At 42.9% G+C, this 27,187-nt stretch overlaps 1 protein-coding gene and 1 long non-coding RNA gene across 2 annotated transcripts in view; both read left to right on the forward strand.

The window, feature by feature from the left end:
* Slc2a2 (solute carrier family 2 member 2) overlaps positions 1-5,412 on the forward strand; it is a 28,801-nt gene extending 23,389 nt beyond the window's left edge. The window contains exons 9-11 of the mRNA XM_021631988.2: positions 132-233; positions 867-1,070; positions 1,150-5,412. Coding sequence (XP_021487663.1) covers positions 132-233; positions 867-1,070; positions 1,150-1,350 — 507 coding nt within the window. The 3' untranslated portion in view covers positions 1,351-5,412. The remainder of the gene's footprint in view (positions 1-131; positions 234-866; positions 1,071-1,149) is intronic.
* Positions 5,413-6,597: 1,185 nt separating this feature from the next.
* LOC132652457 (uncharacterized) lies at positions 6,598-9,421 on the forward strand. Its single transcript, XR_009590045.1, has 2 exons — positions 6,598-8,022; positions 8,434-9,421. It is a non-coding gene; the product is annotated as an uncharacterized LOC132652457 (long non-coding RNA).
* The last annotated feature ends 17,766 nt before the right edge of the window (positions 9,422-27,187 follow it).

Consider the following 27,187-nt stretch of genomic DNA (forward strand, 5'->3'; position numbering starts at 1 on the left):
CTGCACATCTGTGAAAAGGGGTCACAGCGCTGCCTTGCCCCACGGTATACATGAAGGCGGCAAGCGGGGTAAGCGTAAGGTCATGATCGCTTGCTCAGAGTGCCGAGATCATGTTGTGGAAACTCTCCTAGGTGCTACTTGTGGAGAAGGCGGGGCGCCGCTCCCTGTTCCTAGCTGGGATGATTGGCATGTTTTTCTGCACCATCTTCATGTCGGTGGGACTCGTGCTGCTGGTGAGTTTGGTGCCTGGACTAGTATCTTTAATCACAGGCAAACATCCCTGGCCTCCGGGTTAAAGGTAGGTAACAGGCGCTTGAGACTAGCTTATGAAATAAAGGAAGAGGAGAACTGTAAAGGCAAGGGGAAGTATGTTCTTGGATTTGGAAACTCAAGTACCAGCCTGTCACGCGTTATCCAGGGGCAGCAGTATGGCTCCATGGTCAGAGCAGGCTCTGGGGCGACCTGCAGCTATAACCGTGAGCAGGCCCCTTAACCTCCCTCTCAGCCCAGTGTCCCCCTCCAGAACTTCATAGGGAGTCACAAACCTCGCCTGGCCGTCTTGGTAAGAGGACTGCAGGGTTCTGGGTCTTCTTGTCACAGGGAAAGAGTGACTATGGAACAAAAATCAAAAGGTCCTAATGTAAGGGATTGTCTGGGCAGGATCTCCAAACACAGAAGCAAGATTTGGGTTGGGTAAACTTGTCTCAAACCAGAGTAATTTAAACTTGATGGGAAACAAACACACGATGAAGACGAGCTGCGCCCACCTCTGAACTCAGCCTAGGAGAACCCAGAAGCTGCCCGACTCCAGGAGGCCACAGCCAGCGGTCGCCAGTCCCAGTTACCGAGGTTCTCTTTGTCTTCAGGATAAATTCTCCTGGATGAGTTACGTCAGCATGACAGCCATCTTCCTCTTCGTCAGTTTCTTTGAGATCGGGCCGGGTCCAATCCCTTGGTTCATGGTTGCTGAATTTTTCAGCCAAGGACCCCGTCCCACCGCCCTGGCACTGGCTGCCTTCAGCAACTGGTTCTGCAATTTCATCATCGCGCTCTGCTTCCAGTACATTGCGGTAAGCGCCCACGCTGTGCAAGCCCGCAGAGCACCAGGCTGGCCGCGCAGCTGCTGAGCGACTCTTTGCTCTCTTTCAGGACTTCTGCGGGCCTTACGTGTTCTTCCTCTTTGCTGGCGTGGTCCTGGCCTTCACTCTGTTTACGTTTTTTAAAGTTCCGGAAACCAAAGGAAAGTCTTTTGAGGAAATCGCTGCAGAATTCCGGAAGAAGAGCGGTTCGGCTCCCCCACGCAAAGCTGCTGTACAAATGGAATTCCTGGGGGCTTCGGAGACAGCGTGAGGATCACCTGCCTAAACCCCCAGGAACGGACGAGAAGGGAACCACGTGTTCCCTCTTAACCGATCCTTCACAACTGTACATCTAAACCCAAGAGTATTGTTTCGTTCCTTTTGAAGAATGTGTACAGACTCTGATTAGAAATGCCAAGAAATATTACCAAAGAAAGTATTTTTTTAACTTAGAGAATCTATTTTTGATGGTAAAACTCCTAAATAAGCAAACTAAAGGGGCTGTTATTTTGCTACTCTACAAGGGAAGTTCATTCTCTTCAACTGAAATTGAGGTACTTTTGACGTATCGTTGCTTTTTAAAGCATGTGACTAAGAAACCTAAAGCTACAACTGATTATAGATATATACACATATATAATGTATATATATATACATCATATGTTAAATTGGCCTTTTCTTCTCCACAGACCCAATGCTAAAGGACATATGGCTGGTCTCATCAAGGCTCACATTCAAACTGACTTTTCTGTCACCCTTCTTCAGCTTCTCTCACATGTAATTAAGAGTTTGCGTTTCACCTCAAACTATTTTCTGCATTTTTTTTTTACATAGAACAGCTGGGTAGGTTAAACTATATTTGTGATGGAAAAACTCGTTTTTGTAGATTCCAAAATCTTCCTATGGTGAGAGAAAACATTCTAATTTCTTGGATGTATTTTGCAGGGTTAAACGCTCAGGGTTTTGGTTTGTTTTTTTTGTTTGTTTGTTTTTGTTTTGTTTTGTTTTGTTTTTTTGGTTGTTGTTGTTGTTGTTTTCCATTGGCAGAGCCTAGATTAACAGGTAATATTAGTGTCTAAGCCACGTTAGCTCAGCTCCGCTTTGGTCCTTTCTGTTGCGCTTCACTTGTTTTTAAATTGCCTGTAGCGTTTTTCTCTGAGGTGTTAGAATACACACTCAAACCATTAGGAGTCAGGCATTTTGCATATTGCCTCCAAACTCTAACAACTTGGATCGATCTCACAGGGAAATCTGTAGTAAAGTATTGAACTGTTAAAAAAAAATGTTTAAAAGTTTTTTAATTATGGTTTCTCAAAAGAAGTTTGCTCTCAGACCTAATAAAAACTCCTCTCCTCCTAAACTTCTCTGGAGCTAGCAAGGGGGTTCCCTGATGTGTGACAGTCACCCCTTCACCTGTTTCTCTTTGTCGTTACCACGTGCAGGTCCTATATTAACACCCCTACTGCTGGCACTAACATCTGTTGTGTGTTACCAGTGTGTCCAGGGCTGTCTAACAACCTCGCCTGTGCAGGCAGAGTGGACATATTGTCCTTAATTACAGTTAAGGACACAGGTCTGATATTTAGCAGGCAACTGAAATGTCTCCAAGCTGTTTTCCCACAAAGTAGAGCAGATCAATCATTTATGGCTGGATGATGATAGATGGATGGACAGACGGATGGATAGACAGATAGATGTGTGTTGAAGAAAAACAATTTTTTTTTCTTTTGGGGAAGGGGTCAAGGTCTCACGCGCCTAGGCTGGGCTCTTGAACTCCTTCCCCAACTTCTCAAGCGCAGGATTCCAGACATGTGCTGCCAAACCCAGCCAGGGAAAGGCGCCTTTTAAAAAAGTACTCCTGAGATGTGAAAAATCTCTCTGAACACCTATGGGTTTTTTTTTTTTTCTTTTTCTCCTTTCTATCTGTCCCTTCCTTCTTTCCTGCCTCCCTCCTTTCCCTGCCCCTCTCTTAAACTCTGTTTAAGAGTTATGTAGACTGCTGTGATCTGGAACTGTTATGAAGTCAAGACTGGCCTCAAACTGGTGGTGATCCCCCTGCTTCTGCCTCCAAGGTGTGGAACTACAGGCATGTGCCACCATGGTATTTCCAGTATTTGCTTGTTTTTTCTTGGTCAAACTTGTTCTGTCTAAACCAACATGAAATTATTTCTGGATTGTTTTTTTTTTAACATTGATTTTTTTTTTCTCCTTTGGGAACAATTTGGGGTTTGTTTGGTTTTTTGTTTTTGTTTGTTTGTTTTACTTAAAACTTCAGGAGTTGGTCAAAAGTAAGCTGAAGTAGTTCAGCAGTTTTTATGCTAGGCTGTGGATTCAGAATAAAAATCAAGATCTCTGAGTAGGGAAGGGGCTCTTATCCTCTACTACAGAAAGCTAACAGCCTCTGAGAAGCGCAGAGTTCCAATACTTAATACTTTTACGTGGATGAATGTGCTTGCTATCAAATCATGGTCCCTGGCCCCATTCTCTGAAAGAACAAAACAGTAAAGTTATCCAAAGGAACCCCAAAGGTCACTTTCAGTTATAACTACTTATTTTAACTGACCGCAAACTCAAGATATTCCAATCCTGTAGTTTTCTGTCTCAGAGAAATGTAATTATCCTCCATTGTCCTACTGGCTGAGATCCCCCATTCACCACTGAGCCTACCAAGATCAACAGATGCTCAAGGAGCATCTTAGATAGCATGGAGCGTCCTCCCTTCATCCTAAATCATCCCTAAGTCACTTAAAAGACAACAGAAACACTATGCAAACAGCCATCATGCCCTATTGTTTTAGGGAATAATGCCAAGAAAAACATGCATGAATCCTCATTGCAGATGCAGTTTAAAACTCCACCTGAGGATACAGAACCACCAGGATCAATGATCACTTCTCTGCATGTGCTGAGGAAGTCTTAAAGGGAAACAAAAAAGTAAATAAAGCGTTATATAGCAATGACCAATGTACCTGTTAACATCATCTTCATCATCATCATCATCATACTTAAACTATTGGCCTTCAGTAGTAAATAGCAAAAATGGCTCTACTGGCATTAATTTCCAGGAAAATTAGAGGTGAGTCTGAACCCTCAATTTCTAGGTATCATTTTTGTAGCAATATCTTCATACAAATGTGATTTTTCTCTCCTGTCGTCTAAAGTACAACTAGACCTCCTGGTCTGGCCATGTAACTGCTGCACGGTGTTAATGTCTGCTGTCCAGGCACTCAGGAAAAGGTTTTGTCTAAATTTCTAGCCCCAGCCTTCCTAGGCATGGTCTACTCTGCAATGCACTCTGAGCTATAGTGCGGCATTGTTAGGGAGCTTACAGTCTAACAGCGAGGTAAGAAGGACAGGGGAATCACTTGCCTTTCGCTTGCCTTCAGCTGCACCTTCTGAAGATGTATATCGATCCTTTCCTACCTCAGCAAACTGTCCTGAGGAGCAACTGTCAAGCGCTAATGATAGGGCCTAGCATAGAGAGCGCTCCACACGGCTACCTAGAATTGGTGTTCACAGAAATGCTGCCAAGGTAGACTTGGTGGCATAGAACACAGCTCAAGTTGTTCTTTAAAATAAAAGGAGTTTAGAAGTTCAAGATAGTATTTTCTTACTTCAAAGGAAAAAAAAATCACAAAACAAGTCATGATAAAATACCACGGGAGATCCCTAATCTAACTCTTAAATCTAAGTATAATATTTCCAGGTTATTCTGTAAGATTTTTTATTTTGTTTTTAAGATGTGTTTTTGTCTAAGTTATGTTATGTCAAGGGATCTATGTATAATATTATTTCTCTAGAGAATATTAAATACAAAATAAAACACTGTATGTTGTATTCGAATGTAATATATATATAAGGATTATACTAGCAGGACAAAAATCAAACCTTGTTTAAAATTCTTAAAAATTATAAAAATGTTATACACCAATGTATATGCACCAGACATGATTTTGTCAACTTGTTGCATGTGTAGCAGATAAAAAACTGTTAGGTAATATCTGTGTCCTAAGCGGGGACAGTGTATAAAGTGTGAGGCGCCTGTACGTATGATTTTTCACTAAAATTCTGTATTAGGAAAACATGGAGGAAGGTTTGTTGCCAGTTACTCGGGTCACTCAGCCAGCGTTTGTATTGATTCCTAACTGGTGTACATTAAAAAATTATCGTAAAACGAAACTGGCTTCAAGGTAAAAACTTACATTCAACTACTATTTTTTTTTTTTGCCCATAAAGATATTACTGAATACTTGGTGCTACTTAAGTTTATATGAAAAGTACCCACATTAATAAAAAAAAAAACAAAAACATTAAACTATATTGGTTTACTGTGCATGTTTTTCTCGAAGTTTTTTTTTTTCTTATTCTTATTTTAGAGATAAAAAATGAACTGTTCTTTAAGCTCAAATGTTACTTCCGCTTGGCAGTTGCTTTTGTTATCAGTTCTAACTAACAAAGGCTAGGAGTGGAGGAGGAGAAATGATTCCTTTTAGTGAAATACACTTAATTCAATAACTTTTTATTTCAACACCTGTCATGAGCAGGGTATTTTCAAGTCCTGGGAACAGTACAAAGGCTGGAAACATGACTCCTGTTCTCAGTCAGCTGCACTCTCATCACAGGACCAAGACTCAAAGGTCTCAGAATCATAAATAAGTGCCGTCAAAGGAGAAGGCAGAACTGCCGCTCGGGATCTTCAGACTTTTAGTGTAACTCTAAACTTTCTCATCTTACATTTGCGTAAGTGACAACGATGGAGCTTCTCAGAACATGGTACATATTGCTAGTAAAGGTCCTGTTCTCAGGGCTGACAAGATGAATAAAAGTACTTGCCCCGTAGGCCTGAAGGTCTGGATTCTATTGCTAGAGGCCACGGAAAGGTAAAAGGAGAGAACCAACTAACAAAGTTGTGTTCTGACCCTCACATGCACCGTGGCCTGCGTGCATTTGCACACGCAAATACACACACGTGCACACATACACACACAACAGTTTATGTGCACAATAATTACATGTAAAAGTAAGTACTGTATTATATTCAGTAAAATTCGGTAACGTTCAACCCAATAACATTAGGAATTTCTTACCATCAGTGACTGAAAAACCAGCAAGAAACACATGCACGTAAATAAGCCTTTCCTCTATGTCTCTTTTTTCATAGATCTGCTATCGTTGTGAGGAATACGCACAAACTCTTCTTTAAGTTGTAAATTTTACTGTGCTTTTATCACCACTTTTATTCCACGTCCTGTAAAAAAGCCTGCCTTAAAGTAATTTATATTTTTAATATTTTACATATTATTATAAACAACTGCAACAAAAAATATAACTTTAACTTTAAAAATCTATAGTGTCGACAAACACAAAATGTTAAGCCATTTTTTTCTGGATAGTGGTTACTATGTATAGTTATTAACAAATACACTTGATGAAACACCGATATTCTTTTTTTTTTAATTTTTCATCAATTACACTTTATTCAATCTGCATCCCCCCATAAGCCCCTCCCTCCTCCCCTCCCAATCCCACCCTCCCTCCCTCTGCTTGCATGCCACTCCCCAAGTCCACTAATGGGGAGGTTCTCCTCTCCTTTCTGATCTTAGTCTGTCAGTTCACATCAAAAGTGGCTGTATTGTCCTCTACTATGGCCTGGTAAGGCTGCTCCCCCCAGAGGGAGGTGATCAAAGAGCAGGCCAATCAGATTATGTCAGAGGCAGTCCCTCTTCACATTACTATGTAACCCAATTCTTGACAAATTAAACTTATCAAATCCTCAGTTGTTTTACAAATTTATCTCAAAGAGGAGTATGGGGAGCTAGGGGTGTGGCCCAGTTGTATATACTACCAAATCTGTATGCACAAGCCAAGCATTATAAAAAGAAGGAAAGAGAGAGAGAGAGAGAGAGAGAGAGAGAGAGAGAAGAAAGGAAGAAAGAAGAAAGGAAGAAGGAAGGAAGGAAGGAAGGAAGGAAGGAAGGAAGGAAGGAGGGAAGGAAGGATGAGGAACATGAGAAATGTATAGGGTTATGCATTTTTGTGACTATCCTGACTATTAATAGATGTATAGTTCTTATTGTTAAAATGAAACAGTATTCACTATAAATTCAATGACCACTTATTGTTAGTCTAAGTACTGCAAGTAACATTTTGAAATATGTTGAAAGTAATATTCAACATATACAAACAGATAATTAAAATAAATCTGTTAAAAAGTTGTTTGAAAGAAAATTTAAAGGATTTAAGAAATGGCCCAGCAATTAAGAGCAGTTGCCTTTCTTACAGAGGACACAGGTTCAGTTCCCAGCACTCTGAGGGAGCATGGCGGCCTCAGCTGTCTGAAACTCTAGGCCCTGAGATCCCACTCCTCTGGCCTCTGCAGGGAACTACACACACACACACACACACACACACACACACACACACACACACACTAAAAATAAGCCTGTAAAATTTTTTTTTTAGGAAAAAAAATTCATGGAGAGACAAATGGGAATAAGATAAGCAATGTTATTTAGTTCCACAAGCCATTTCTAAACTATAACGAGTGATGAGTATTCTTGGTTGTGAGCCTGAATACATCTGGAATTAACTAACTCCCCCCCACACCAAATAGGGCACACCTGTGAGATATTTTTATTTAATTTGAAGTGGGAAATCTACTTCTAATCCAGATCTTTGAGATGGAAAGACACATCTCTAATCTGGGTCATGCCTTCTTCTGGAAGCCTACATGAGGACATGAAAGAAGAAAAATTTTGCTCTTTGCCTGCTTGCTTTACCTCACTAGGAAGTCCATTCCTTCACTGGCATTAGAGCATATACTTCTGCAGGAGTCCAGCAGAAGACCCGCTGAGATATCCAGCCTCATAGACTGAGCAACTTCTGGATTCTTGAACCCTCCACTCATAGGCAGCCACTGTTGGATTAGCTGGACCACAATCCTGTAAGTCATTCTTTTAAAAAGCCCTTTCCATAGAGAGATTCATTCTATAGTTCTGGTACTCTAGAGAACCCTGACTAATACATAGCCCCAAAAGAACTTAAAAAATTAATCACCAAATAAAATCTCAGAGCTGGTGAGATGCTTCATGGGTAAATGCACTTACCACTAAGTCTGATGAACTCAGTTCCATCCCTAGAACCACATGGTGGAAGGAGAGAACAAACTCCCATAACTTGTTCTTTGACCTCCATATGTTCATTGTGACATGCTCATGTGTGCACACGTGCACACACACAGCAAGAGAAAGAAATACAAAAATTTTTAAATAATTTTCAACAGTCTTGGCCTTCAGTTTTATAAAGGAAATGTCTGTTCTCCACTTGAACATATTCTCTTATTTTTCTTCGTCAGGTATCCGGCTTCTAACAATACAAAAGAAATGAGAGACAGGTTACCTTCTCCCAGAGATGCATGCTGAGACAAGAAATGATCTGCAAGTTGAAGAACAATGCGAAACCTTATTATAATGGAAGAGTATAGGTTAGGGTCCTCCACATAAGACCTCATTATACCTCTATGATCTACCATGCCAAAGTAGCTAACTAAATTTGGGGTTGGAATGTTGAATGTGAATTTGCAAGAGATGTACGGAGTCTGTTCATAACAGATGGTTCTGAACTTCCATCTATACACTATGGAAAGTACAAAAGGGGCCAACCTTCTTTAGGAAAATTAGCTTATTTGAGTAGTGGGGGTTGATGGAATTTTGTTTGTGCATAAAAAAAAATTAAATCTGTAGTATAATGACAAATAAAGCAAGGTAATCAAGGCTCAAAAGGACAAATGACCTCTGTTCTCTTTCATCTGTAGACTATAGCATTAGCAATTTAATATGTATATCTAGATGGGGATAAGGAGGGCAAAGGCCAGGAACCTAGAAAGGAGCCAGTGAGATGAGGGAAAGGAGACTTTAAGGGAAAGGCATTGGGAAGATGGCAAATTACATGGAACATGAACTGGAAAGGGGAATGCTAGAGCCAAAGGGGAAAAGCTGACAAAGGGGGATAGGGGAACAGGGGTGGCAAGTTAAGAGAATGGAGGATGTATGAAAATTCCATAAGGGAGTCTGTAAAACCTTGTCAGCTAAACTTTTACACATTTACGTGAACAAGCCTTTCCCTGCGTGTGTGTTTGTGCATGCCTGGTGCCCACAGAGGCCAGGAGAAGGCATTGGATCCCCTGGAACTGGAATTACAGCTCTGAGCCACCATGTGTGCTCTGGGAACAAAATTCAGCAAGAGCAGCAAGTGCCCTTAACTGCTGAGTCCCTGCAAACTAAGTTTTAAGAAGAAATACAAATGCCCAACAAATAAAGATATGAAAAAATGTTTAATCAAAACTACAGTGGCATTGCATCTTATCCAAGTCAGAAATAACCACCAGTGCTGGTAAGGGTGTGGGAAAAGCATCTCTTATACACTCCTTGCGAGAATGTGCATTAATGCAAACACCGTGACAATCAGTATTTGTCAAAAAAATAAATAAAATACTGATCCAGCCACCCTGCTCCTGAGTCCAGACAAGATGGAATCTAAGACTACCTCAGAGATAAATATGTGTGTGTATGTGTGTGTGTGTGTGTGTGTGTGTACCCATGTTTGTACAGGAGTATTCACAAAGGCCAAGATAAGGAAATACCCTAGATATCCATCAAAAAAATGGATTAAAAATAAAAAAACATGACACACACAAGCACATTTGCTGGAGTATTATTTCCACCATAAAGGAGAATTGAACACGTCATTTGCAGGAAAACAGATGAAATGGGGATCATCTTACTCAGTGAAATAAGGAAGGCAGACTCATAAAGGCAAATGTGACAAATTTTCTTTGATATGCAGAAAACACACATATTCTATCTTACATATATATATATCTTACATGCATATACACACACATTATTCTCTGTCTCTGTGTGTATCTTACACACGTACACACGTGCACATATTTTTGTTTAGAAAACACCCCTAAATGAAAATGCCAGCCCTGCTCACAATCTCTGAGCTGATATTGAAGCAATCCTTCCAGATCTACCAAGGAGGCTCAGCTGAGCTTTACTGTCATTTCAAAAATCTCTCAAGGTAGAGTCATTAATAATCAATAAGAAAATAAAACACAGAAGTACATGAAGTACAACTATATGCTGTAAAATCCTGGGTGAGTGAGAGTTGAAGATGAAGCCTCCAGTAGCACCCCCTCACACCCTGCTTCAGCACAAAGCCGAGACAAAGCCCATGGCACTGCTCCCAAGATGCTGTGCGACCTTGGGAGGGCAGGTTGAAAGTGGCTGCAATTGCAGCAATCCCCACAGTCAGCACTGACTATACTGAGAACATCTGATGACCAGTCCAGTTCAAACTTGTTCCCAATGACACCTGTGATTATTTTTATCTCGGGATGTTATAGTTTAACTAATTCGCTAATGATTAAGACAGTTTGAAAGACCGAGCAAGCCCCACCAGCTAAATGGCGATTGCACTTTAGTTAACAGGCAAAGGATGTCTGCTCCCCGCTGTTAGCTAATAACGCATTCTAATTAATAGCACTTGGAGAAAGTGTCCTGTCAGCAGGGGCTCAGAGGTTGTTTTCCTAATACATTGAGATGAGCTCCATCAGGTCTCCTCTGTTTCATCGAATAAGTAACTGGAGCTATCTCTATTCTGATTCTTTAATTCTAAAAGTAATTTAGTTCCTAATTCAAAAGCCCTCAGATGCTTCTTTCATGAGTGCGCTCTAGAACGGACATGTGCTGTGCTGTTTTAGTCATATAGCCCCAATCTTGCTTACTCACCTCCAATGCTGCCTCACAAAAAGCATATCTATGTCACCATGAGGGCTCCTGCAAGCAGAAGCCCAGGGAAAGTCAGGGCCGTGGTTCATTTTCTCCTCCTCACTCATTCATACACATATGATCAGACATATATAATGCATGTCACATGGTATACTAAGTGTATTTTGACATATGATAGGTATGTCATGAGTACTCTTAACTGGGAAAGCACTAGTTTCCCACATAGGGAGACCAACCTGCGACATCCTAAGCAATTGCATCACCCAACCCTGCTTTGCTGGACTGTGAAACAGGTGGCGAGGATTTCTGAGAAAAGAGCTGTTTGGTGAAGCAGCAGCTATCCCTGCCTGTGACCCACAGAAACATTTCTGGAAGCCAGTGCCCATCTGCAACCTCCCTCCCATCTCTGCTGCCCCATCCCCACCCCCAGGCCCTCTCCCCTTGTGTTTCAGGGAGGCAGGCACGGCAGACATAAAGGAGGCAACCTGCTCTCACTTTCGACTTCCTGAAGGGAGAAAATATCTTAAGTGATCCAAGATATGGAATGACCAAAGAGGGAAGGGAAAATGAGCTGCATGCGATTGTATAGAATGTCCATTCTAACTGAGGTAAAATTAGATACCAAGGAAACCGCAGGCCTGCTGGAGAGACTGGTGAGTGCCCGGTACCATGGGCTGAGCGTTCTATGACTGCCAGTCAGGCCCTTTGGTTGGCAGTGTTGTTCGGGTCTCTCCTGTGTCTTTACTGATTGTTTTCAAAGGGGTGAGATCTTACCTGTTCTGTGGATCACTGACAGAAGTGTTGCATTCTCAAGCTATAAACATGGGTTTGCCTGTTCCACTATCACACACAGTCATCCCTAACACTTTCACTATTCTGGACTCTGCTATATTACACTTTGAAAAAAAGGTTTAACTTGTGTGTGTGTGAGAGAGAGAGAGAGCAAGAGAGAGAGAGTGTGTGTGCAGTAACCACACAGGCCATAAGAGGAGGTCAGGCCCCTGGTCCTGTGGTGCTCGAGTTCCAGGTAGTTGCGAGCAGCCTGATATGAGTGCTAACCTCGGGTCCTTTGGAAAGGCAGTGTGTACTCCTTACCCCCGAACTGTCTCTCCAGCCCCCATTATTGTCATTGTAACACGAGGGTTCCAAGTCACTGGAAGTAGAAGCAAACTGTACACTCAGCTGGTCCATAGTCAAGCAGGATCCAAACTCTCGGGTTGCTCCTTCTCCTGCAACAGGCTGCAACTGGTCTTAGGAATTCTAAGAGCAAATAACAAGAACCCGTTACTTAATCTTTATATGGTAGCATGAGCCAACTTCCACAGGTGCTCAAACATCACCTCTCCCTTATTTCCCACGTCCATATTCACTCAAAACCATACTCCCCCTCAAGAAACAATATTGATGACATACAATGTGTGTTTTTGCAGTTACAGCTTTCAGTAGGTCAGAAGTAGGTGGAAAAACAAACTCTTAGTGTGTCCTGATAGATGGCTTAGCAGCTACACACATTGGCTGCTCTTCCAGAAGACCAGGGTTTGAGTCCCAGCAACCACATGATTGCTCATCAACCATCTCTAACTCCAGCTCCATGGGATCTGATGCCCTCTTCTGGCCTCTATAGGCACTGCATGCACATGGTAGACATACATGCAGGCAAAACACCAGGCATGTAAAAATAGTAAGAAGTTCTCAGTCTAGAGGGAGAGGCTCTCTGAGGCTCTCTCTCCAGTCTCTCCCGCTTCTTAGCTTCTTTAGCTATGTTCTTAGGGGATGCTGGTGTTCTCAGGGAGTGCTGAGCTTTGCCTTGGTGGCCCCAGCTTTGGAAAGGCCTCAAGGTAGAGAGAATCAAGCCAACACATAGCTTAGCCAGCCACAGCAAGGGCAGAGTGCCTCATAGGAGTTAAATGGAGCAATGTGTGGTGCTGAGTGAGCTGTCTCTCTGACAGCCCTCCTCTCAGAGACCTTACTATGTTTTCATCAAAGATAAACTCAAATCGTAAGATTCTTCACCTGACAGGGATAACTGCTTCCATCCTTGAGAAATGAAAGCCCACATTCAGCATAGAGTGGAAGAACTGTTCTTCTAGGGGACTTCTTCACCAGAAATCCAGGCCTTTGATTTAGATTACAGCAAATTTTTGGATCTAATGTGGGTCAGCTAAAATCACCACAAAGGCACGTAACAGCTTGAAGGCAACAGGGTATGTACTGCTCTCTTTAGTCTCCAAGTGCAAGGCTGGTGTCCTGGTACTGTGGAAGAAGCGCAGCCAGAGGAACTGCAGTCAAGGGACCCTTCTTTGTCTTGCTCTACTACCATACCATCCAACCTCAGACTGAGGGCTCGGGACTCCGATAAGTCCCAGACCTGCTGGCACGGGGACCCAGTGCATGAAGAGGTAAGGACAGGGGTCAAAGGTCATGACCTCAGTCTCGTTCTGTACTAGCTGCAAGTTACTGAACCACCCTTTATCTCCATTTCTGCATTTGGTCAGTGGTGGTGACAGCCGGAGCTGCTCTCTGGGATTGTTATGAGTTAATACTTGAGGAGTGCTAAGGTCTGATGCACAGTGCATGTGAGATAAGGGGCGAGTCTCACTACCTAAAGAGTAAATTATTTTGCAATGAGGAAATAAAAGTTGTGGAGCAACCGGAGAGTCGAGTTGCCCCGTGCCAGGAAAATCGGATCAGCTGGTTCTAGGAGAATGTGGGATGCCAGTGCTTTGATTTAGTTACCTGGGTGCCCCAGGCTGTGATCATTTCAGACTGGACATTTCTCCCCCAGGCTTGTTAGTGTGCTTATCTAGTGATATCTGTAGACATCTGGTCTCTCTCTCTGATCTATTATAGCAGCTGTAATGATTACATAATCAGTGATAACATCCACTGTAAACACAAACCTCCTCAAATTCCTCTCACAGCATGGCTGCTAATACTATTACACATAAAAGAATGAAGAATGAAAACAGAATGAGAGAGCGATACATAGACTCTGACTGTCTTAAAATTTTACTGAATTTTTGTTTTTCCTCTTTGACAGTTTCCTGCATATATAATAATGACTTTCAGCCGTTTTCTCTCCCTCATTTCAGTCATTCGCTCTCTCCCTCTGAGTGCCTCATTTTCAGCAGCCCAGCCCTGCTTGGTTTCATGTCTTGTGTGTTTGTGTGTGTGTGACAGGGATGGGGGTGTCCAATCAAGTTTCATTGCGCTCCTTTCAGTATTTTTGCCTGGCACACAGAAGTTTCCCAGTCACCTAGTCAACTTTTATGGCTCTTCTATGGTTCCTCTTTCTAGGAAATGGGCTCTAACTTTTCCCTGGAGTGTCCCCTGAGCAAAACAGCCCATCTCTCCCAGCAGCACCCACCATTACCTACACAAAGCACTCGCTATATCAAGCGAAGATGTCCTCAGCTTCCGCCTACATTCAACGCAAGGCGTGCCTCAGCAGAAATAAGGCTTCTCTTTCAGGAAGGTGCTCGGTATTTTGCAGACGCGATTATTCAGCAGAAAGAGCATAGTGACTGATATCGATTAGGTTCCCAGATTTTGGAAAATTGTTGAGTTTTATCATGGCGTAAGTGTGGAAGCATCGCATGACCGATGTTGACTAAAGCCCATTCTAGTTCAGGGACATCGTGGTGCTAAGACCCAGGTTTGACCTTGGACTGGCTTAAACCAATGATGCTGACCTTCACTGAGAAGTAAGGAAGACAATAAAGTCATTTCCTGGTCAAAAGTAGCCAAACTACCCTGCCCAGGCTAGCTGTTGATAATTAAAAGCACAATATATTGTAATGGTATCTATACTACCCTATATTGTAATGGTGTCTATCTATCCTACACTTTATTCCATGGGATCCCTTACTTTACTACCCTCCTCTACTACATGGTATACTATATCACATTACTTCCAATTTCCCAGCGTAAATTTCCACAGAGGTTCTAGGTACTATATTAGTTTGAACCTATGAATAATTCCATTTAAACAGCACACCCTAAGAATAAACTGCAGCTACATAACATGGGTTGCATGTTGGATGTTAAAATATCATGCAGGAAAGAGACCTCTCTGAGGGCCAGCCGGTCCCTCTTACCCAATGACCCGTTCAGCAAATGTGCTGTACCAGATCCATCCCTGCCTTGATACACTATTGACCTCTGTGGACGACTCCTGTGACCCGCACCAACCTGCCTCACATGGCAGTCATTACTTCCTGCCGTCTAAGGGCTTCGTGAACTGTAAATCAATTCAAAACTGATCAACTTCCACTTGAAAAATCTATCCCCAAACAGAGCAGTGTTCCATTAATCCAGAATGTCACTGGGAGACCCACGGTGATAATCTCAGTCAGTGGCGAGCATATTTATTTCACTTTAGCCTTGGAAATGAGCTTCACAAAATGTCACATGGTTCCTCCTGTCTTGTTTTCGATGTCTCCTCATTGCAGGGAAATAGCTTGAAGGATGTTTGGTAGAAGGCCAAAGGTCTGTACCTCCCTCTGTTGCCCTCTATGGTATATTTATATTATTTATTACTATCTCTGTATCTCTCTGTTACTCTATTATTTTTGACACATGGTCTCCCACAAGCCGTAGAGCCAACCATGTCAGCAAGTCCTGACACTCACCTGTCTCCGCCCCTGCTCAGCCCCCACCACTGAGATTACAGGTGCGCACCCACTGCACCATGGGTAGGGGATCCTAACTCAGTTCCTCATGCTTTGATGGCACGTACTTTACCACTGTGCTGTCTGCCCACCCCAGACGGCTAGTTCTGACTGTAACATCACACTCAAATCGTATGTCTCTGGTAGGTCTGAGAGTGGGTATGGAGGGTGGTCTCGGTTCCCTACCAGGGAGCAGAGTTTGTTCTGAGAGTTGTGGGGATGTTTGTTTCCTGGTGGGGTTCAGCACGAGCTGATAGGCACGTGTCCTGATGCCAAATGCAGTGTGAGGTTTGGTTTGTTGGTTAAAAGGGCCACTCTCCCCAAAGGCAACGTTGAATGTGCTGCTGTCCATGCGCTTCCCTAGTGCATCTCAGAGTCCACACGAGATAAGATCTGAAACCTCGCACTGTGGCTTTTCCCCAGGTGATTCCGCAACGAAGCGTCTGGCTACTCTGCCTGTGTAACCGCTGGATCTCACAGAGGAGTTTTAGGACACTGAAACTCACTACTCTGTGCCGTCCTCTCCTGGAAGGTAAATATCGGCACCTTGGTCTGAAGCTACAGACTACACAATACCAAGAGTGGACCCCGACATAGCCCATGGACTTTGGGTGATGAGGACTTGCTGCTGTCCATCACAGCAAGCAGCTCACTGTGGCGGGGAGTGCTGGTAACGAGAGAGGCCATGCTCCTTGTACAAAAGCAAAGGCTGTCCAGGCGCTCCTACAGGGTCCTCTCGATTTTGCTCTGAAACTAAAGTTAAACAAATAATTGCAGAATAAAGTGTACAGGCTATAGAGATGGCTTGGTAATCAAAAGCAGTTCCTGCTTTTGCAAAGGACTCAGGTTTGGTTCCTAGCACCAATATGGCAGCTAACAGTCAACTCCAGCAGATGAATCTAAAAAGAAGGAGGAGGAGAAAGGCCACTTTTAAAACCACCCCTTTGTCCCTCACAAAAGGAGTCTGTTTTATTTAGATAGACGGCTCTAGATGTCAGATACTGCTTCATTAAATGGAACTGGAATCTGTCTTGCTGAAACTTCTTTTACTTTCAGGTGGGAATATATTCCATTTGAAAATCTTCATGGGTCCAATTTCAGGCCATCATAAAGGGACTTTTTAAAGATTTGGCCTTTCTTACGTTTTGTATACCAGTAAGTGTAGGATGTATGCATGTGAATATAGGTGTCCCCAGAGACCAGTGGCGTTGGATCCCTCTGGACTAGAAGGCTGTGGGCTGCCTGACGTGGGTGCTGGGATCTGAATGTGGGCGCTCTGTGACAGCACCACAGGCTTTAGCCAACAAGCCATCCCTTCAGTCCCAGAGAGAGTTTTCACATTTTAACAGAGAGAGTTTAACAGAGAGAGTTAGACACTTTGCTGCCCTTGAGTTCCCTTTAACAACAACCATTGCATAAATTAAGTGTATGCTGTGTGCCACATGCCCTGTAAAGCAGTTTTATCATGTTTATCTGAGGGGTAGCATGTCATGTCATATGTGTAGAGGCAGCTGGAATCAAATCTAAAACCTGGGGATAGAACTCAGACCATCAGGCTTGGAGGCCTGTGCCCTTACTACGGAGGCATCTCACAGGTCCCTGACCCAGCTATCTCTTTCAATAATTTACCTCTTGTGCATCTATTACATCAGACGAGCACAGTTACTGTCTCATTATGACAGCTGCAGCACAAGGAATCTCAGGGATCATTCCTCTCCTTTTCTCTCTCTCCAATTAGCAAATGCTTGTCCGGTTCCCTTGGCAGACTGGCCGCAAATACGGGGAGCACAGTTCTGGAGCCAGAGAACAAAATTTGACTAGGCCCTCACAGCTCTGGAAACTTAGCCCTGCTCTTCCAGCCTTGGGTTCTCATCTGTAAACAAACCACTGCAAAGAAAACCCCAGAACACAGACACATTAATAAACAGTCACTCATCGATTGCCGGCTCCCTTCCCAAAAAGGAGGGAGTCACTGGTCATGAACACAAATGATTCCGGCCACCAGAGAGTATATTCCCACTGTGATAAATTATACATGAATTTTTAATAAAATATGGCATTTTTTTCAAAAATAAAATAAATTCATATTAACACAAACAGTCCATAGTCTATAACTGAGTGGGAAAGTTTAACGTGGTATTATAATTTGAAAAGTTGTTTTTGCATTCTACTACCCAAAAAATAGTTCCACCAGTCAGAACCCCGAGTTCTAATTCCTTCCTTCTCCACCTCTGTATAGGCAGAAGTAACTCAGAAAGATACCAAAAATCAGAACCCACAACAGACATTTCACAAGGAAGAGCTGCTAACGGCAAGCCATCATGTCCAGGTGCTAGATGGCAGTGCTCTCATTGTGAGTGGCTACAGCGAAAAAATATTTTTCTTTTTTAAATCTGTGTGTGTGTGTGTGTGTGTGTGTGTGTGTGCATGCATGTCAGAGTCAGAGGGCAACCTTAGCTGTGGATCTCTTCCATCAGATTCAGTGGGTAAAGGTGCCTATCTGCAGGCCTGACAACCTGAAGCAATTCCCAGAATCCATATAATGAAAGGAGAGTCCCAGCTCCCAACAGCTGTCCTCTGCCCTTCACACATGGCATCCTGGTGTCTCGGGAGCAGCAGGGTTAATGAAAAGTCTCAGTGGGAACTTCCTGGGATGGCTACTGTCACCCTAGCACTGCTGAAGAGTAGAAACTACTCCTATGGAAATAGGGAGCTGACAGAGAAGGAGAGCTACTCTTCAACTGTGTGTGAATCACAGAGACATCTGGGACAGGAAGTTGCTTTATTAGTCCTTGTGAGATGCTAATAGAAGCCTGGAATTAAGAGGGGCCAGAAGGAACACACAATAAAAATAATAATTAATAATAATAATAATAATAAAACCACATCCCTGCGATTCTTCAAGTCACATAGAAAACAGCAATGCAAACAAGAATGGAGGACTGCGAAATTAAAGGCTTGACTTGAAGGCGCTCCACCCAAGCGTTTCTCTCCGAAGTGATAAGCACCAGCAGCTTGCCTGCTCAGCTCTATTTGAGAAGCGCTAGCGCCCCCTGGTGTCAATATCCCAGAACCTTCCCGTTAGTCCCGAGGGATTTTTTTTTTTTTTCATTCTTCACAGAGTTTCAAATAAAATGTGAAAGAATGCTACAATAAACACTTTTATGCCTTCAACCATGGACATCAGCTATTTTTCCATATATCTGCTGATATATTTGCATATATATGCTAAACATTTGCAAGTAGATTACAGATGCTAAAATGGCATGAATATTAATTAGAAGATAACCAATCACTTTCTAACTAGAGTTAAGGCAGACTCTGCAAGAGAAAACATACGCCTGGCAATTTTAAATCTGACAAAGATTTAAAATGGTTGGGGAGCTCATAGGCTTGGGGTGAAAATACTATTATTGTTTTGCTGATGGACATAGTATCAAGCCATGCTCTAAATATGTATCTCTTTACCCAGAATAAGTGGAGCGTTTAGTCTTTAACAGAGAAGATTTTAGTGCAGTGAATGGTGGTAACACAGAAAGACACAGTTGGTCGATACAGAGAATACGTGTGTTGTGGAATATTCAACCACAAATGGCACCTGTATATATTTGCAAGTTGTAAACCAGGAACTAATGAAACTCCTTTGTAATTGATATGGTTCAGAGGTCTCTCTCAACCTACAATGATTCTCACTACTTTGAGGGGCTACTGCATACTATTTTTTTATTTTTTTATTAATTACAGTTTATTCCCTTTGTATCCCAGCTGTAGCCCCCTCCCTCCCTCATCCTTACCCATGCCCTTCTCCCAGTCCACTGATAGGGAAGGTCCTCTTCCCCTTCCATCTGACCCTAGCCTATCAGGTCTCATCAGGACTGTCTAAGTTGTCTTCCTCTGTGACCTGGTAAGGCTGCTTCCCCCTCAGGCGAACAAAGAGTGAGCCACTGAGTTCATATCAGAGACAGCCCCTGTTCCTCTTACAAGGGAACCCACCTGGATACTGAGCTGTCATGGGCTACTTCTGTGCAAGTATTCTAGATTATATCCATGCATGGTCCTTGGTTGAAGTATCTGTGTCCGAAAAGACCCCTGTCTCTAGATGTTTTGGATCTGTCACTCTCCTTGTGGAGCTCCTATCCCCTCCAGGTCTTTCTATCTCCCCCTTCTTCCATAAGATTCCCTCCCCTCTGCCCAAAGTTTGGCTATGAATCTCAGCATCTGTTTTAATACCCTGCAGGGTAGAGTCTTTCAGAGACCCTCTGTGGTAGGCTCCTGTCCTGTTCCTTGTTTTCTCCCTCTTCCTATGCCTGTCCCCCTTGCCTTCCTGGATGAGGACTGATCAATTACCCAGGGTCCTCCTTCTTGATTAGCTTCTTTAGTATGTTTATCCTATATTATATGTCTAATATCCACTTATAAGTAAGTATATACCCTGTGTGTCTTTCTGCTTCTGAGATACCTCATCCAGGATGATCTTTTCTAGATACCACCATTTGCCTGCAAATTTCATAATTTCTTTTTTAATTACTGAGTAGTATTCCATTGTGTATGTACCACAATTTCTGTATCCATTGCTTGACTGAGGGACATCTGGGTTGTTTCCAGTTTCTGGCTATTACGAATAAAGCTGCTATGAACATGGTTGAGCAAATGTCCTTGTATACTTGAGCATCTTTTGGATATGTGCCTAGGAGTGGTATAGCTGTATCTTCAGGTAGCACTATTCCTAATTGTCTGAGAAAGTGCCAAATTGATTTCCAAAATGGTTGTACAAGTTTACATTCCCACCAGCAATGGAGGAGGGTTCCCCTTTCTCCACATCCTCTCCAGCATCTGTTGTCACTTGAGTTTTTTATCTTAGCCATTCTGATGGGTATAAGGTTAAATCTCAGGGTCATTTTAATTTGCAATTCCCTGATGACTAAGGATGTTGAGTATTTCTTTAAGTTTTTCTCTGTAGTTCTGTATTCCTCTGTAAAGAATTCTGTACCCCATTTTTTATTGGATTACTTGATTTGTTGTTGTTAAACTTCTTGAGTTCTTTATATATTCTGGATATTAGCCTTCTGTCAGATATAGGGTTGGTGAAGATCCTTTCCCAATCTGTAGGCTGTCATTTGTTCTGACAACAGTGTCCCTTGTTTTACAGATTTTCCATTTCATGAGGTCCCATTTATTGATTGTTGCTCTTAGAGCCTGTGCTGTTGGTTGTCTCCTGTACCAATGAGTTCAAGGGTCTTCCCCACTTTTTCTTCTAACTGATTTAATGTGTCTGGTTTTATGTTGAGGTCTTTGATCCACTTGGACTTTAGTTTTGTACAGGGTGATAAGTATGGATCTATTTTCATTTTTCTACGTGTAGTCATTCAGTTAGACCAGCACCATTTGTTGAAGATGCTGTCTTTTTTCCATGGTATGGTTTTGGCATCTTTGTCAAAAATCAGGTGTCCATAAGTGTGTGGGTTTATATATGGGTCTTCTATTCGATTCCATTGATCCACCAGCCTGTTTCTATGTCTGTTGATTATACTTACCTCTCTAGTTCCTGTTTTCTTCCCTAAGTTCTTCCTCTCCATGATTTCCTCCGTTTGTGTTTTCTTTAATTTTTCCAATTCTATCTTCAGATCTTGAACTGTTTTGTTGATTTCCTTCAGCTGTCTGACTGTATTTTCCTTCAATTCCTTCACCTGTTTGGATTCTTTTATTTATTTCAGTGACTTAATCATTTTCTCTCTGAAGGCCACAAACTGGCTGTCCGGACCCAAGGGACATCAATGGGGTTCCTAAGGAGGAGAGTGGAAGGAATGGGGGAGGGGAGGAACAAGAGACGCAGGAATGAGGCAACGTCTGTTTGTCTGATCAAAGCCTCGCTTATTAGAAATTTTTACCCAACTTATATAGGGAGAAGGCAGGAAAGGGGGGAAGGTTAATTTACTGCTGCAGGAGATGAAAAGAGTGTTTTCATGGGTTAAATATTGCACCTGCAAGATACCGTAAGGATGTTTTCTTAAGATATCTCACGGATGCTCTAAAACTAACAGACGGATGTCCTCACAAATCTATCACCCATGGTTTAGGGTCTTAGGTAACTCTTTGACTAAATAGCTTTAGGTCTCCACTAAATGACCTTTGCTCACTACTTGGCTTTGGCTTCAATAAATAGCTTTGTCTCCACTAAATAGCTTTGGCTCACTATTTAACTTTGGCTTCAGTAGATAGCTTTGGCTCCCAGCATTTGGCAACATCTTCCTGTATTTCTTTACAGTTGACCATACTCTGTTTGACTTTATCTTCCTCTATTTCTTTACGCATTTTATTTGTTTCTTCCATTATCCTCTTTGTAAGCATAGATGTAAGGTCATCTTCTTGAATTTCACTTATGTTAGGGTGTCCAGGGCTACTTGCCCCTGGATAAATGGGTTCTGGAGATGCCATCTTGCTTTGCCTTTTGTTGGTTGTGCTTTTACACTGGCCTCTACCCATCTGGCTGTTTCAGGTGTTGGCTGTTAGTTTCTGGTGCTTGCTGGAATCCTGGGGTGGGGAAAATCCCCTTGGCAGGAACATGGATGTTCCGGAAGGAGGCCTCCTCAGCTTTTTAGGTATGGTCAACCAAATGGCAGTGCTTCTCAGGAATTGCCACAGCTCACCTCAGGCATTTGGACCTGTGTGGTAACCGTGGTTTTTGGTGGTCAGGGGGGGCTGTCCTCTCACCAAGAGAAGACCTGGAGACAGCTGCCCTGCCACTGGATTTCTTGCTATGAATTTAGTGAGCTGTTGCTGCTGCTCTTACACTGTGTTTGCTGGGTGCAGGCCTCTTAAAGAACCAGGGAGCCCTGTGGTTTGATCAGTTTAGCTAGGGATAACTGATTGCACCTTGAAACAGTATCTGGGGACTGATCCCATGGATCCCAGGCTTCTGTAGGTCTGAGTTTGGAACTCTGTGCCACAGTACCCTAGCGGTAATCAGTGGCAGGTGAGCACAGCTTTCGTGTGTGCAGCAGGAGGCTAGAGCCTGGAGCCTGTGGGAACCCAGAAACTTTTTCAGAGCTGGGTGTCCTCAGGTCAGACCTAATGTTCCCCCCCCCCGTGTGGAGTTTCCTCCTGACAGGGAGACCCAGTCTGTGGTGTTTTGGGGTCCTCAGTTCAGTCTGTGATGGTGAGTAGAGCATGCAGGTGAGTGGCTCCATACTGGCAACTGGGCGCCTGCAGGAACCCAGGAACTTTTCCCAAGAACTTTTCGGGGGTGGGGGTCTGCTGAGTGCCCTGAGGTCGGACCTGCTGTTTCCCTCACCTTGGGGTTTCCTCCCAACAGGGAAACCCAGTCTCTGGTGCCCAGGGGCCCACAGTTCTATTTGGGACTGTGAGTCAGGCATGCAGGTGGGTCTCAGGGCTGGCTACTGAGCGCCCACTGGACCCTGGGACATTTTCCAGGGATTGTCTGTGTGGCCTGAGGTCAATCCGATTGCTTCCTTCCCCGGGGCATTTTCTCTCGACTGGAAATCCCAGTCTCTGGTGTTATGGGTCCCACAGTTCCGTATGGGATGGTGCTCAGAGCACACAGGCATGTGGCTCTGGGCTGGTGTCCTAGTGCCTGCCAGGACCTGAAAATTCTTCTGGAGTCTAGCTGGGTGACCTGAACCTGATTGCTTCCCACGCCATGGGGTTTCCTTTCACCTGGGAAACACAATCACTGGTGTTTTAGGGCCCAGAGTTTGGGCTGTTGGTCGCTGCTGTCCTGCTCTTCAGAAACAGTGTCCTCCTGGCACTGCCATCTTGGATGCCCACACTAAAATTTTTAAGGTCAGTCATGTTGTAAAACGGCCCAGTTTCTGGATCTGTCCAGTCATCATCTCATGTCTGCTTCTCCCTCAGGTAGTCAGGCCTATTGCACACTGAGAGAATGAATCTCTGAAGCCAAAGCCATGTCCTGCCATCCTCACATTAGAGCTTTCCAGGGTTGAAGCTTCCTCCACCTTTCCTCCATAATCCTGGGCTGTTGCGGCCCTACAGCTGGGCACGGTGATGCACACCTGTAGTCCCTGTACTTGGGAGACAGAGACGGAGGGATCTCTGGCCTACATAGTGAGTTTCAAGTCATCTGTGGCCACAATAGTGAGACCCTGTCTAAAAACAATAAACAAAAAAAGAGATGGTTGCCCCAACCTCCAGTCCTTAAAAGAAAAAACAGAATGGAATATGAGTTAGCTGTATCGCTGCTGAGAATATACCCGAAAGAATCTCCGTCGGCATACACCAGAGACACTTGTCCATATACATTTATTACAGCACTGTTCACAAGAGCCAGTGTAGATATCTATCAACAGGTGAATTTATAGTGAAAATGTGGGATATAAACACAAAGGAACTGTGTTCACTTATGAAGAAAAATGACACTATATCATGCTCTGGAAAACAGGTAGAAGTGGAGAGTATCATTACGCAAAACAAGTCACACAAGAAGAATATCTCCCTTATATGTGAAACGGAGATTACACACAGACCAGTAACACGAGGGCTTTTAGGAAAGGGGACAGAACGAGCAGGGTGTGGAATAAAAGTCACGGGATTTGAATATAGCCACATCACCTGGTATCCTTACAGCAAAACGTGATTACAAACCCCATGCTTTGTACAACAAATACACACTAATACAAGTAAAGAAAATCACTCACCATGGGGAGCATTTTGTTTAAACTGCTTGTGCCGATTGTCCTCCTCACATGAAGGTTTGCAGTGATGAACACTTTTTCATTCCTCACATCAGTGTGTTGGTCAGTTGTCTTTATCCTGATACAAAGTAGAGGCACCCAGGATTAGAGACCCTCGACTGAGGAACTGCCTCTATCAGATTGGCCAGTGGGGACATTTTATTGATTAATGATTGATATGGGAGGGTCATACTGGGCAGGCAGTCCTGGGATATATATAAAAGCAAGCTTAACAAGAATGGAAAAGAGCCAGTAAGCAGTACTCAGAGACGGTCTCTGCTGCAGCTCCTGCCTTGAAGGTCCTCTATGTTAGTCGGGGTTCTCTAGAGGAACAGAACTGTCTCAGTTAGGGTTATTATTGCAGTGTTGAAATACCATGACCAAAGCAACTTGGAGAGGAAAGGGTTTAGTTCATTCCCTATTAACAAGTCATCAAAAGTGAGAGCAGGAACTCAAGCAGGGCAGGAACCTGGAGGCAGGAGCAGATGCAGAGGCCATGGAGGGCTGCTGCTTACTGGCTTGCTCAGACTGCTTTCTTATAGAACCCAGGACCACCTGCCCAGGGATGGCACCACCCACAATGGGTTAGGTCCTCCTCCATTGTTGACTAATTAAGAAAATTAGAGCTGAATCTCCGACATAAAACTAGCCAGTACAAGAACTAACAAATTAACATATATGTGCATGAAAGTGAAAACAGAGCTGTCTCTGGCGGTGGGCTGCTCTGTTGGCCACTAGTAAAAAGTCTCAGCGCTGGGTCGACGCAGAGTAGCAATCCCAGAGAACTGTGAGGTGGAAGCAGCAGCTCGGTGCTTGGTGGCACCGACAACCCACTCCTCCCAGGGAACAGGTCCACTGCCGAAGCACAGGAGTCCTTGTCCAAAGGTTTGGGTCTCCTATGGAGCTGGTGAAGTCTTCCTCAGAGAGCAGGACAGCAAGGGGTCCTCCTCTAGGGAGCAGAAGCACCTGGGAATTACCTCTACCCCCAAGCTGGGCTCTGGCTAAGAAAGGGACTGGAGCGGTCAACTGGCTGTGCCAAGGGTTTAGATAGAACCAGCTCTGACCGGCAGGGTGGAAACAAATGTGGGAGAAATAATGAACAATCATGGCTCAGTGGAGAACCCACCAAAACCATTTAGGGTTCTCATTTTAGGCCGTGTTCCATCTCTTCTCTTAAGGAACAATTGAAGTTCAGAAAAGCAAGCTCCTAATAGATGAGCTAGAGATTTTTTTTTTTTTTTTTTTTTGAGTTTAGGGAAAAAGAATAATTGAAGCCCAATTAGCACTGGCTGATGTGACTTTCTGGCTAAAGTTGGACTGGTGATCAAGATAATGATTAATTTCTTGTACCCATTTTTGCCCTCATTTTCCTGATATAATTTGATTTAAAAGAAAACTGTTAATGAACAGATGGGCCCCTTGAGGATTTAAAGTAGAAATGGCTGATTGTATATAAAAGTTTAGATTTGTGATTCTTTTAAGATTTTTATGAGCTTGCTTTTTAAGATTAAATATTCAAATAATTGATTCGTTATTTGTAACCACAAATTGCAGCCTGCCATTTCTCAGATAAACTGGCTGAGAAAATTACCCTGCTTGTTTACACTTTATTAATCTCTAACAAGTTGCTTAGTTACAAAATGTATGTGGGTTATTGAGAGCAATTTGTTTTTCTTCACCTGTAATACGTAAAATATTTTTTTCATGTAAAGGTACTGGGAACATAACTGCTGTTTCATGATCATTCACTAAAAGAAAAATAGAATGTAAACACATTGTAACTTTTGCTTGAAAGATTTTGCTGGGATAATTTAAGCTGTGGAAGAAAAAATAAAGTTGGCTGGAGCTTGCTTCTTTGGGATTGCTCCACCCACCAAATGTGCATATGTGTACATGTATATATGTAAAATCATCAGAGCTTGCTCATTGGAGTTTGCTCCATCCACCCAGTGTGTGTGTGTGTGTGTGTGTGTGTGTGTGTGTGTGTGTACGTATGTATGTTGGTTGGAGCTTTGTTCTATCCACCAAATGTGTGTACATATGTATGTATGAGTACATGAAAAGTAGTTATTGGCGCTTAATGAAGCTTGCTCAACTGTGTGTGTGTGTGTGTGTGTGTGTGTGTGTGTGTGTGTGATTCTTTCCCCCTTTTCTTTTTCTATTTCGCCATCCACAGAGAATACCAACCCCAGTGAATCAAGCTTTATTCCCTCAAAGAAAAGTCTGCTGAATGATCAGTCACCTACTTTATTCCTGCCTCAGTTTACCCCTGAATGTCCAAGCTGGCCTTCTACAGTTTTTGTTGTATCAAAGTTAACTGAGATGTACAGACTTCAGGTCTGGTTTCTTTTGGTATGTGACTTTTTTATTTGAAAGCTCTTTATAATAAAATTTTAATGAAAATTTCTATAGGGGCCTGGAGAGATGGCTCAGCCATTAAGAGCACTGGTTGTTTTTCCAAAGAATCTAAGTTCAACTCCCACCATTCACGTGGTGGCTCACAAACATCTTGAATCAAGGTGATTCAATGGTCTCTTCTTAACTCTGAAGGCACTAGGCATTCATATAGTACACAAACATACATGCAGGAAAAATACCCATACACATAAATAAAAATTTAAGAAATTTCTTAGGAGCAACAGTTAAGAGAAAGTTTTGAAATCACTAAATATTTAGAGATAAATCTAAAGAAATTTCAAAAACTTGTACACTGATATCTACAGAATATTTTTGCAAAAAAAATAAGAAGTAGGTAAACTGAGACATATCTTTTGTTTATGGATGAGCAGACTCAATATTATTAGAAAATCATTTCTCCTTAAACTTATTCTTAAATCTAAGTTACCACAACCAAAACAAGTTTGATAAAGAAGTGCAAAGTTGTCAGACAAATACTAACTGTTTTCATTAATTACTCTAGAACTACAGCAACCAAA

Source organism: Meriones unguiculatus, chromosome 2, assembly GCF_030254825.1.
Source record: "Meriones unguiculatus strain TT.TT164.6M chromosome 2, Bangor_MerUng_6.1, whole genome shotgun sequence".
Taxonomy (NCBI): Eukaryota; Metazoa; Chordata; class Mammalia; order Rodentia; family Muridae; genus Meriones; species Meriones unguiculatus.